The 14,189-nt window shown below is 32.6% G+C and overlaps 1 protein-coding gene across 3 annotated transcripts in view; it reads left to right on the forward strand.

Annotated features, from left to right (window-relative positions):
* Positions 1–14,189, forward strand: part of Bap111 (Brahma associated protein 111kD) — a 70,027-nt gene that overhangs the window by 26,705 nt on the left and 29,133 nt on the right. For all 3 annotated transcript variants that reach the window (XM_035359814.1, XM_035359816.1, XM_035359815.2), the window contains exons 5-9: positions 6,977–7,051; positions 7,286–7,417; positions 8,446–8,521; positions 8,653–8,702; positions 8,841–8,904. In XM_035359814.1, the coding sequence (XP_035215705.1) occupies positions 6,977–7,051; positions 7,286–7,417; positions 8,446–8,521; positions 8,653–8,702; positions 8,841–8,904 (397 nt within the window). The remainder of the gene's footprint in view (positions 1–6,976; positions 7,052–7,285; positions 7,418–8,445; positions 8,522–8,652; positions 8,703–8,840; positions 8,905–14,189) is intronic.

Consider the following 14,189-nt stretch of genomic DNA (forward strand, 5'->3'; position numbering starts at 1 on the left):
CTTCTCATAAGTCTCTCATAGAACCCACCCCACCATATGACGCATGAGGAACAATAAACTGCCACATTATTTTATGTAGAGCAACAAAAATTTTTGAATCAAAATCAACCAAAATTTGGGAAAAACCTTTCAAAATGTTGTCTTTGGTCTTAAAACTCTTAGCATTATCAGAAATGATGACCTTACAATTCCTCTTTCTTGCCAAAAAAAAAAAAAAAAAAAATCTTAAGGACAAAATAAAACTTTTCGGCGACATATCGGTAATTCGATATGAAGTGCTCTAATAACTCCACGTGTGAATAAGCCTATGTATGATCTTTGTTGAGTGTCCTTTCTGTGCGAAGAAATACTGGACCTGTAAAATCAACTCCAGATACAGTAAATGGAGGATTTTCCAATACTCGATCCTCTGGCAACTGAGCTGTTATCTTTTTAGCAGGTTTTCTGCAGGTTTCAAAATCTGCTGGAATCTGCTGCTTTAGCAGGTTTCAAAATCTGCTGGAAATGAGACAATTTTTTAAAACTTTCTTTACAACTTGTCTACCCTTTGGAATCCAAAACCTATTTCTAATTTTAGCAAGCGTCGCAGATACTGCACCATGGCAAATTTTGTTATGTTCCCTTAAAATTAATAACTTAGTGAATTTCGACTGTTTGGGTGATATAACTGAATGGATTTCATCATTGGCAAAACTGCTTTTCTCAAGCCTACTAATTTTAGTGAATTTCGACTGTTTGGGTGATATAACTGAATGGATTTCATCATTGGCAAAACTGCTTTTCTCAAGCCTACTAATTTTAGTGAATTTCGACTGTTTGGGTGATATAACTGAATGGATTTCATCATTGGCAAAACTGCTTTTCTCAAGCCTACTTCTTACGTGCAAAATACCATTTTGCATTTACCATTCCATTACCTTTTTGCAAATGCGGCTAGCTTATAAAGAGACGATTGCTTAGGAATTTGGGTACCACATTTAAGGCATTCTAATTCAGAAGAGTACACAAGTTCTTTTTCATACTTTATCCAGTCTTGTTCTGCCTTCAAGAGTTCAACTGTAGTGTAAGGTCCCATTTTTACATGTTCTTTTCAGTTTACCAAACAATCTTTTAATTAATACTGTAATTTTCAGTACCTTAGTTAGGTTAGTATAGTTATTGAAATCTAAAGTAAATTGAGAATTCTCTATTGCACATTTATTTTGTGCTATAGTTTCAATTTCCTTTCTCAATTCTGAATCCTCAGTGAGATACTCAATTTTAATCTTATCAGGCCAAAACTCATTAGGATGACTTAATCAAGGTGGTCCGTGCCACCACATAGCATCTCCAGCTAAGTTTAAGGCTGAAATACCCCTGGAAAGGATATCCGCAGGATTTTCCTATACAGGGCAATGATATCATTTGTTAGGATCGTTAAAATTTTGAATTTCTTCTACTCTGTTCTTCACAAAGGGCTTGTATTTACAGGACATATTTTGGAATCGGTCCAAAAGTAACAATTTACATCAAATTTCAAACGTTTACTTACTTGTTTAGGAAGCCTAGAAGATAATAAACCTGTTAGTAATTCCAAACATGGGAAAGTGATAGATTTGAGAGGGGGTACTCTATTCTTGGAGCATATAAACCTAGTAATAACTCTATCGTCTTGAGTGAGTGCTCTCAAATATAGCACTGTCCCATATGCCATCATAGATGCATCTGGAAAAAAAAAATGAATATCGAATGAAACAAAATCACATAAATTGAATTCAGAAAGATAATATCCTGGAGCTCTGACGTTATTCAAATGTTCAACTTTGCTGCACCACAACTGCCACTTGTAGTCTAGTGAAGAGGGGAGTTCATCATCCCAGTCCACACCAGCTGTACATAGCTCTTGAAGTAATAGCTCAAATTGAATTTTGAAAGGTCCGGTGAATCCAATTGGGTCAAAGATACAACCCAATATTTGCAAGACGAAGCGCTTTGTACTGGATTTGTTGGAAAGAATATTCATCAAATTCTTTATGTCGAAAAACATCAATTGTCTTGTCTGTGTTCCAGGCCATTCCTAGAACTTTCGACGGTGTACTATATCCAGTGGTGGTTTCTTCGGTATCAATAGTTTCTATACCATCTCTCTTCCATAGGTTGCAAAGTTCGACAGAATTAGTCTCCCATTTCCTTACCACTATTCCAGCTTTCTTAAGAATTTCAGTGCTTTCGAGAATGGTTTTCAAAGCTGTCTCTACTTCATCAGCTCCAGCAACAAAATCATCAACCCAGAAGGAACTTAGTAGCAATTCACAGGTGTCTGAATACAAATCAATAATTTTCAAAATGAAATTTCAGTGTAGCTGCCAGTAGGTAAGGACTTGATAAGTCCAAACAAAACGAGTAAAATTCAGTACAATAAATTCGTTTGATCATTAATCGAGAAAAATTTAGTACACTGGCGATCTTCTGAGTCGATTTGAATTTGCAGGAAGGCTTGCTGTATGTCCGATGTATAGACTATAGAATTTTGCCTAAATTTTAAAAGCAGTTCAAATAAATTAGGATACAAGTTTGCACCAGTGTGGAGACTTTCATTTAGTGAAAGTTCTCAATCTCCATGAGCTGCACCATCAAGTACAATTTACAGACGGCTGCTGACTTAGTCTTCTCGAATAACAGCGTGGTGGTAAGTAAAATTATAATTCATCCCCTAACAAATGAGAAGATATTTCAATTATTCCTTCTTTAATCTGTTAACTGGGTATGACGAAATTTTTCGTCATGCTGGGAAGACTATTTCAATGGGTATGATGAAATTTTTTGTCATGCTGGGAAGACTATTTCAATGGGCATTCGTCATGCTGGGAAGACTATTTCAATGGGCATGATGAAATTTTTCGGCATTTTTTTGCAATCTGTCACTTGACCATTGTTCAAGAAAAAACGATCAATGGAAACACTTGTCCGCTCATAACTTGTGATAACACTCCTAATTTGCACAACTTAATTTCATTTTGGGCTGCATTTCAGTATTTTACATATTAGTAACAACTTGTAGATTTGAGTAATTGTTAGTTTTTATAAATATGGCTAAAAATTATTGTGAAGCAGAAAATATTTTTGAATTGTCTGAAAGTGATGATGAAATATTTCCCGGGAGGTGTGGTAAACAACGTCGAATTCTAAGAATAAGTACGAGTTCAGAAGAAAGCGATAACGACTTCTTTACTGATGGTCCGGACATTGAATCAAAGGATGATGATATTATAGACCAAAATACTCAACCGACATCAGCTGAATGGAAATGTGAAAGAATATTGCGATTGCCTTTCCCGTTTTTATCTCAATCTAGACTTGCATTTGAAGAACGTGAAGAAAAGGATTGCCTTTTTTTATTTCGAGAAATTTATCGATGAGAATTTTGTAGAAATTATTGTGGAACAATCAAACAAATACGCCAGACAGTTTTTTGAAAAAAATACTTCCATGAAACCGCGTTCAAGATGTCTCTCGTGGGTTGACACATGACCGAGAGATGAGAGTATTTATTTTTTTACTAATTTTGCAAGGAATACTAGGAAAAAAATTTTATCAGCTTTATTTCACAAAGCAAGAAAGTCTGGAGACTTCGTTTTTTTTATAAAATTATGTCAGAAAAAAGATTCCAACTGTTAGTAAAAATTTTACATTTTAGTGATAGCATGCTTTCGATATAAAAGTGTGCAACAAAAAAACCTACAAAATCGATTCCATTTTGAACTATTTGAGAAACAAATTCAAGGTGTTATACGTACCAGATAAGGAAATATCTGTAGATGAGTCTATTTTGCTATGGAAAGGAAGACTGTCTTGGAAACAGTACATTCCATTGAAAAGAAGTCGATTTGGTGTGAAATTGTATAAGATATGTGAAAGTAAATCCGGATACATAAGTGATTTCATTATATATACAGGTAAAGACATGCAGTATGGTTCGAACTATCCAGAACAGGGACCAAATCGTATTGTTCTTGAATTGTGCTACGATTTGTTGGATAAGGGATATATGCTATATCTCGATAATTGGTATACTAGTACAGTCAAACGTCGTTAATCTGGACTCGTCAGGACTTCGGCGATTCCGAATTATTGATTTTTCCGGATTATAGATCATCAGTTTAAATCTGGTAAGATGGCATGCAGAAATTACAAAATTAAAAATATGAAACCGTAATTTATGAAATAAAGAACAATTATGATGTAAAGGGTATCAAAATTTACAAAAAGAAAAAGCTTAATATTTATTTGTTTACTTTATTAAACATTTCTTTCAATGTAAGTTGTTTAAGTTGCTTCGTTTCATGTGATAATACTTTCTCTTTAATTCTATTAAACAGACATAATTTCTTGTTTAGTTACAAAGTTCCGCTGTTCAAGTCCTATAATAGCTGTGTTGAGAATACCGACTAATTTGCCAATCGAAATTTTTTCGTTCTCAATAACCTCTGTGTCACTTTCTTCACTATTGGAAGCGAATTATAATGACAAGGAACTTGATTTAAATCATATCAAAGACGGAGTACATCAAGATGAAATATTACATTTAGTAAGGAATTATAAGCCAAATAAAATAAAAACATCTGCCCTGAAGATAAGGATAGTGCTGACAGATGAACTTCCAATTCATTGCGCTCCCCCCCCCCACCCCCCGCAGAGCAGCGTGAAATTGATAAACAGATTTCGGAATGGTTAGATAAACAAAGGATATGCCTTTATCCATTTTTTGCAGCAATTCCACTTTTTGTTTGATGGACATCGAAACATACTTTCGCTTTGTAGATCCTTTGGGAGCTATAGCATCGGAAATTCTATTTGACATCATCGAATGTTCAAGCTTACTTTTATAAAATTGCTCTAATAGTCTGCAAAAAATAATAAGCCAGATCCAATTCGAAGATTAAGGAACAACGCAATCTGCGATAATTTTAGCTTAGCTTATACTGTCCGTTATACATTAAACGCACATGCGTAAACTATTATGTGCATGCGCATATGCATATTCGCAGCCGTAAAGGTGTTACGTGCACGCGTAAACGCCTATGCGTCAGCACGACGCATGCGCAGAAAGTTTGTAGCTTTGAGGTCCGGATTATGGGTGTCTGAATTAACGACTTTTGACTGTACTGATCTAGCTGAGAAGATGTGCAGAAGAAAAACTGATGTTGTAGGAATAATGCAAAAAAATAGAAAGGGAATACCATCTGATATCAAAAATTGTGTTTTGAAAAAAGATGAACATATTGCTAGGTACAGAGACAAAATAATGATTATCAAGTGGAAAGACAAAAAGGATGTAATTATATTGTAATTATATAATTTATATCCACGACAGTAAATTTGTAGAAATAGAAAAACGAAGGAAAACGATATCAAAACCGGACGTTATCGCTGTCTACAACAAAAATATGGGAGGAGTTGATCTTGCTGACGGACAAATGAAAACTTATGAAATCGCTAGAAACCAAGTAAAAAAGTATTACTATAAGATATTTTTACATGCACTAGACATGGTGTTTTGAATGCATATCTTTTATACAAGAAAGATGGCAGTAACCTAGATAGGCTTCATTTCCTTATTGAAAGTGTAGAAAAAGGTGTTGAAAAATATAGAGACGGATCGAGTTGCCATCTACTAGTACAGGATGATCATCTTTGACACCAAAACCATCTCGACTGTTTGAAAGACATTTTGCAGACTATATACCATCCGACTCTTCAAGAGTAAATGTAACGAAGAGATGCAAATTATGCTATTCCTGAGGTCTTAGGAAAGAACCGAGATTTTGGTGTCTCGACTGCAGTGTTGCTTTGTGTATGCCGAATTGCTTTAGGGAATATCATACGAAATAATTGTTTAAATTCGTTCAATTAATTTGTTTTTCCAGATTAAAAATGTTTAATTTTAATATCATTAAATATTTTTAAATGATTTTCTTTTATTTATTCCTTGCAATGTGCTGAAATTACTGCAAAGGAAAAAGTCCCCATTGTTAAACGATTTTACTGAAAGCTTATTCCCCAGTTAACAGGTTAAACTAACTATGAACAACTTCCCGATATTTCTTATACAACGACAGATCTCTCTTGAATCTCTGAACTAAACAATTAAAACGTTTCAATGTGACTTCCCTATTATTTCCCAATTTTCCCCGCATACCTGCAATCCATGGGAACGTCACACAGTACCTGTCATTTATAAACTGAATCGATTGGTTAAACTCCTTCAGAATTTCCCTTTCTTCGACACCGGAAATATCTGTTTTGGCACTTCTAATGCCCAAACTCTCCAATTCCCAAAAGTGCCTTAGCTCAATGGAGACCAAATCTCTTTTATTGAGAACAAAATTAATCAAAGGAATTACTTAAATCATCATATTTTCTTTGGAGTGACCATCTAAAGACAGTTTCTATTAGAATCTTGATTTAATCTTAATCAAAACGACACCTTAAACAAACTACTACTATACAATGCAGTTTCACTTAAAATTCTTCGAAACTCAAACAAACTATTATCAACAAATTCTCTAACTAAATACTATTACTTACCCCCACTTTCGAAGTGTTCCAACAATTTACGAAACAAATCAATTTTACACCAGGTGATTCATATAATTTCCGAAAACGATGCACCAGTATATAAAAAAAAAGTAGTCCGAATAAGCAATTAAACACAACTTCAGTCTTTTAGAACAACTATTTTTCTATTTATTTTTAACAATAACAACGGTAAAGAAAAAACTGGTAACCATGGTAAAACTTTGCGACTGTACAGATATTCTCACAGACGATGTGTTAGCATTGCAGAACCAAGTACAAAAATGTTAAACAGTGATTATAATGTATTGCTTTGGATGTGGGTGAAGTGCTGAAATTTTTGCTGTCTGTAAAAGCATCTGATTTCTAATAAAATATATTAATTTTTTATCACTATAAAAATAATCTTATTATTTTTTAGGCCGACAGTCGAGTTCCTAAACCACCAAAACCACCAGATAAGCCTTTAATGCCATATATGAGATATAGTCGAAAGGTAAATATTTTACTTCGTAATTTTATTTCTTTTTGAAAAAATCTTCATTAGAATTTTTATTTCTCTTGAGGGAGAAAAAGAAATTTTAATGAAGAATTCTCAAAATTAATATGTATAGTAGTTAATTGTTGTCTGATTTTTTATAGCATTTTTCTTTGATGTTTCTCTTAGGAATGTAATGTACATACTTATTGAGTGCATGAGTTTCAAATTTGGTAATTGTTCTGATTATAGGTATGGGATCAAGTGAAAGCTCAGAATCCTGATTTAAAATTATGGGAAATAGGAAAAATAATTGGACAGATGTGGAGAGAATTGCCTGATGAATCGAAGCAAGAGTATGTTGATGATTATGAAGCAGAAAAAGTAAGTTTTTTTTAATGTAACTTGTATTTGATGTGTTTTGTGTAGTTGGTTATGAAGGTTTTATTGCAAAAAATGATTGTAAATGTTTTGGGATATTGATTCCATATATTTTAAAATGAATACAATAAACTAGGAAAAATTTATAATTCAGAAATGTTATGCGTACTTGAGTTTGTTTCAAAGTAAAACTTTGAAAAAATTTTATTTCATTCAAAAAATTAGAATTTTTTTATGGTTTATATCCTAAATTTTAGATTTTAACTAATTTTTTGTATTTGTGATAATCTGAGCATAATTAGAATTTTAGTATCCTACTGCAGTTTATTTTTTGAAGAACAGTGTATATCGGATGTTCTTTCTCATTTTAAATTCTCAAAAATTTTTTTATCAGAATTATTTTTATAATTTGAAGTATTCATTTAAAAAATATGTATTTTTATTTATTAAATGGTTATTTTTAAAACTTAAAAAAGTGATCACTTTAGAAATTAATTTCAAATCATATTTAAAATTGTTTTTAAACGTGCTTCTGCATGGTATAGTTAAAATATTGATCATCATACTAAAATGTAATTATCCAACACCACCGGCTGAGCGGTAAAATAGCTGAACAGTGGTAGTTCTGTCCGAGGTTCGAATCCTGCGAACGGGCTGGCTCCACGTGTATACGAACGAGCCAGTTTCCCTTAGAAAATCCTCCAAAAAGGCATCCCTCCCCTTAGGCAGATAACCACCCTAGTGTGCTTTGCCATAATTAAATAAACCAAACCAAATCAATATGAGATTGCAGGTGAGGCAGCATAAGCATTAAACTGTAAATCATGCTTCTAGTTGTTGAATTATTCACTTTTAGGATTAATTTGTCGAAAGCAAGAACATAAGCATCTGCTGCAGTTTAGCAATTGAATATACTTAAGCCCGAAAAAGGAAAATTTTAAGACTGTAAATGCATGAGTACTGATTGAAAGAATACGGTAGTTTGAATAATTTGCTTTGAATCATAGCTGTATTCCTTTATAAATTTCTAGATCGAATACAATGAAGCCCTTAAGTCTTACCACAATTCGCCTGCATACCAGGCATGGGTTGCAGCCAAAGTTAGAGGTAATTAAAGTCTTAAATATATGTCATAAATCTTTGTAACTGTTTAACAGTTTTAAGTTTGTAATAACTAGATCTGTAGCAGTTTGAAAATTGATGGTAAATAAAGTTTACCTTCTGCTGAAATTATTTAGCTCAGCAAGCTGCAGAGGAAAGAGAAGCTCTTGAACGTAGTCCTGCTGCTGTGAGTATTATGATATGATATTTTTAATTTAATTTAGACCATTTTGCATAATAAATTTATGTATACTTTTTAATCAATATAATTATTCCCTTATTGTTTTTTCATTTTTATTAATTTATTAAATTATTTTTGGATTAGTCTCTTATTGCCCCTCAGAAAATGGATGGGAAAATGTGCATTCAACCAGCTGAGGATGATGATGGTAAGTAAGTAATTCCGAGCATGACTTTATTTCATATGAAACATCCTGTTTATATTTTTATAGTAAAGGAAGTGTGAATCAATTCATACTATAACTTCAATTGCTGTTCCTGTTGCTCCAAAATGCTTTAAGGAGTACATGTTTTGCTAGTTAATCACCTTATTAGTGATGCCAAATACTAAGCCATGATAGAAGCTTATAGCTTATAGCTTATTGTTACAGAAAGCATTCAGTTTTATTTTGCGTTCTTTCAGCTGCATAAAAGAAATAATAGAGGGAGAAAGGATGAATAAAACAAAATATTTTCATTCAGTTTCTCCTCTCATCCTGAATATAATGCCTGCAGACACAGCAGTTCAAATATATGAATCTTAACATAAAAATATCTGATGTCTCCACCACATGACTTCCCTGTACAAAATAATAAATTATATGCGTTTTACCTGCATTTCTTTTAAACTTCTTGAAATAAATCTACTTCGTCGATAGTGCATAAATCACAATAGAATAAATGCACTCTTTAAAATTCACTATATTTATATACCATAGTGACACTCATGCACAGAAATTATAGCATCTGAAGGATTACCTAATTGTTGCCACATGTTCTATTCAAATACTATAATAAATCTAAAATTATGTATAAAAGAAATTATACATAAGAATGAAACGGTTTTTCACAGATGATTCAGTGCTGCTTACCTAATGTGCATGCACTACTTGTAAACATTCTTCTCTGTCCGAGACAGACAGGCGACAATATTTGCTGCTAATACTAAACACTTATTTTCTTGAATTTCATTATAGATATATTTCTTATTCAATTAATTCAGTTTTCATTTCTTGGCAAGGCAAAAATATATAAAACGTTAAAATATCTTCATTAAAAATTGAAAAATATAGGGGAAAAATAAAACATCAATTACATTTAAATTTTTTTTTTTTTTTTTTTTACACAATTAAAATCAGTTTCTATGCAAAAGCAAGCAATTCAGCCAGAGGCAGATTTTTTCGTGTACAAAAATGAAAGTTTTAATTTTGGTCTCACTCGGCAAAAATACCCTGAAGGTGCAGAAACGGAATTCACTATTCTGCTAAGTTTCAAATGTAAACATATATGACTGCTATGGTAAGCAAAAAATGGGCTTAGCCGCACTTTTAAATTAAATAAACAACTTTTAAATTGTTGACAATTCAAGAACTATTAAATGCAGATTAACTAAAGGCATAAAAACCGTAACCGGAAGATAATTCAATCATTTTTCTTTCAAAGCATAAAATGCTTATAACAAAAAATGCTTTAACATATAAGAATAGTACATATAAGAACATATAAGAACATATAATTATATTTATATTAATATATATATATTTAACATATAAGAACAGTACAGATGCTGAAGAATGGAAATCAGCAAAACTGCCCAAGCTTCTTGAAAATTTTTCTGCAGATGACATCTACAATGCTGATGAAACTGGGCTGTATTATTGTGGTACGCCGGACAGCTCGTTAAGTTACAAACATGAACCCTCTAGCTCCAAAAAAGCGATGAATCATGTAACTGTCTTGAGCTGCTCAAACATGTCAGGAACGGTCAAGAGGAAGCTGTTGGTTATAGGAAAAAGCACTAAGCCTTGCACAGCTTTAAAGGACTTAGGATGCAGAGTTTACCAGTTGTGTGCAAACAGAAATGCGTGGATGTCCTCTGAACTTTTTAAAGAATGGCTGAAGGATTGAAACAGAGAACTACAACGCCAGTCGAGAAAAGTGCTGCTGCTTCTTGACAATTGTGCAGCACATCCTCATTTAGATTGCTTGATGATTGTTCAACTGGAATTTCTACCTCCCAGGACCACAGCTTTGGTCCAGCCAGTGGACATGGGCATCATAAAAAATTTGAAGACCCATTATCGTGCAAGATTGGTTAATTACATCTCTGAAGCAATTGAAGAAAGTTTTCTGACCTCATCGTCAAAAGCCAGCGAAGTCAGTGCAAAGGTCAGCATCTTACAAGCAGTTGCATTTGTGGCCGACAGGTGGCAAAAAGTGAGCAGTGAGACAACTAAGAACTGTTTTTCTCACTGTAGCTTTAAGCACTTGGTTTTGGAGATGGATGTGGACATGCTCATTGAAAGTGAAAATGATGACGGACATGTGGAACTTCAAAATTGTACAAAATTGCGAAGAGTTTTTATTGATCGACAACAAAGCTTCAATGCTACGGTGAAAATGAAGATTACGATGCTGCAGTCTTTGCTCGAGTTGCAGCAAAACACACAACAGCATCGGAAGACCAAGAAAGTAACGATGATGCTGCTGCTAATAAGTTGGTGCAAGTGACAACACAGGATGCGAGGAAATGCATTGAAACTTTGCGTCGGTATTTCATGCAGCAGGGAAATAAAGGCAATCTCATTGCTGCGTTAGATGTTTGTGGCGATTTCGTTTACGTGCAATCCGTCAAGAGAATGCATCAGGTCACATTGAATAAGTTCTTCAAATGTTGACAAGAACTTGTTTGAATAAGTTCTTCAAATGTTGACAAGAACTTGTTTTTATTGTGCTTGCATGCTGAGTATCGTGGAGATCATTTCTTAGAATTTGTTTCTAAATTAATTTTCTCAGTGAAAAAAAAGTTTGCCTGTTGTTTTTGTTTGTACATGTATGTTCGCCATACGTGTGTACCACACAACAAAGGTCATAATTACATTTTAGTACATGATTTACATGTATATTTACTATTTGCTACATATAGCACGTCCCGTATTACAACATAGGACATGTTCGTGTAATTGGTTATTAGCCAGCCGGTTATTAGGACCAAAATGAGCGCTTCCCGATGTGGTCCGATTAACCAGAATCGACTGTATTAATTATTATTGCAGTTTTCTATTTATTGTGTCAAAGTGTTAAAATGCTGGTTTGACAAGGAACTTCTTAGGTTGTAGGAGGCCTACATTGATTATTGTTACTTTAGTACTTCCAATGTAAAAATAATATTACTACCTTTTAATTACTTTCACAGAATAAAATCTTTTGACTATTTAAAACAAGCCGTTCTTATATATATATAAGAAATTAAAATAACAGTAAAGTAATATTGAAAAAAAAAAAAAGAATTACTAATGTATGCATGACAAAAATTGCACTGCGACTTAATCACATATACAGAATATATGATTATAATTTTAGTAATACAGTCAAATACCGAAAATCCGCCAACTCCTGAAATCCGTGTTGCCTCTGAGAATATAAACATTCAGTTTATAGGTTTCGGAAACCGCAACGTTGAGTAAGAAATATCGAAGAAAAAAATACTTACCGAATAATAACGTCATAATTATTGAATAATAATGAGTCAAAATGGAAATATCAAATTATTGATATAAAAAAGTAAAAAAAAAATAAGATAAAATAAATAACTTTTTTCCCCTCTAATCTGCATCGAGGTAAAAAAGCAGACGATTCACTCAACTCTTTTGTTCACGACTCACGTTGTTGTATTTTCTGAAGTGCTGCCTTGTTTTATGCAGATATTTTGTGGATAAATTAAAAATATTTTTAATTTCAGCCCTTTTTAATACAATGACAGATAAGAAACGCACTCGTGATTTCACTGCTTGCAACATTGAAAAACGTAAACACGTTGCATTGACGGTAACGCAAAAAGTGCAAATTCTGCAAAAGATGGAAGCAGGTGCTACTCCTCGATTTATCGCAGAATGGTATGGAATTGCGACACGATTGTGTATGATATACGGAAAAATAAAGAAAAGCTGTTGAAATTTTACAGCAACAGTGATTCTAACACTGGAATCCGAAACCTGAAATCTTTACGAGGCGAAATCGGCAAATATCGATGCTGTGTACATATAATACAATGAATAATATAATCAATTTATATATGTAATAATAATTTAATGCATATAATAAATTATTGCAATAATGTATATAATAATTTAATTAAATGTATCTAATATGCCTTATTCATTTTGCACTTTTAGTCTGAATATTTTGCTTTTATCTTTTCTGTCCTTAAATCCTAAAATCCACACAACCTTTGGTCCCAAGCTTTGTGGATTTCTGGAATTCTACTGTATATTTTTTATTGAAAATCTTTCTATCATCTTAATTATTGGATAAATTATTTAAAATAAAATATTTTGATGCATGTGTGATAGCTGAATGTAGCACCAGTCGATCATACTGCAATGAACGAATGAATTTTATTTCTTTTCCTTAAAGAAATAATTTTCATTGAAAGAGAAAATAAAAGAAAGGAAGAAATATTAAGAAAGAAATATTTTTCTAAATTTAACTGTAAAATAAATTGCATGAAAAGACAGTTTTAATGTGTGCATGAAAAAAAAAATGAAACATAATTTGCAATTAGATTACAATGCAAATTAATCATATATAAATTTACATATTTAAAATTCTTTATTTTAAAAAAGATTTTAAGTTAGCTTGCTTCATTTACTCTTATCTATTTCTCTGTTGCTTTCATACATTGTCCTTGTGTGTTTAAGTTGTAGGCAATGGTATCCCGTATCTCACTTTTTTGTTCCTTAGCTGTAAATTCCTGCATAAACTTTACCCTAAAGAAACAGAATTTTCCTCCATATAACACAGCAACGTATTCTGCTGTGTTTTGGTCTTAATACTTTTTTGTGCCGAACTACAAATACGGCGTGTGAGTGAGCGATATGATGGGAGAATATTCCTAGAACTTTATAAAGCTTCTTGAAGCCTTCTTCCCTCTCTATAAAGTCAAATTGATCCACCGAGGATCACAAAATGGTTTTCTCCATTAAATTGGAGGTGGTAGATAATACTGGCTCTCTCTCTCTCTCTCTCTCTCTTTTTTTTTTTTTTCTTTTTTAGTCAGTATTGTTTGTGCAAATATTAGATGGATCCAGTGATCATAGAATAGGTGTCCTGGCTGCTGTGCATTTATTTTATATAAAATATGCTGCTGCAACCTTATTTTAAAAATATACTGCTGCAGCTGTTGAGCCAAAAATAGATTTTTCTGTATAATATAACATTGAATATATTATCATTTTCAGCCTATTTAATCATTTTTAAGTTTTGAATACATCATAAAGGCAAGTTAATCATTTGTTTTTTAAAAAAGAAAAATAGGCGAATTATGAAACACATTTGGAAATGTTTATTCTTTGAGGATCTATTTTTAGCATTAAATTTCATGTAACTATAGCTGCAGCATTTCAAAAATTGTCTATCTGATACTTAATGATTGTTTATAATGGTTAAATGTAAT

This window comes from Stegodyphus dumicola, chromosome 1 (assembly GCF_044657685.1).
Source record: "Stegodyphus dumicola isolate Sdum_Otavi_A_Nest chromosome 1, ASM4465768v1".
Lineage (NCBI taxonomy): Eukaryota > Metazoa > Arthropoda > Arachnida > Araneae > Eresidae > Stegodyphus > Stegodyphus dumicola.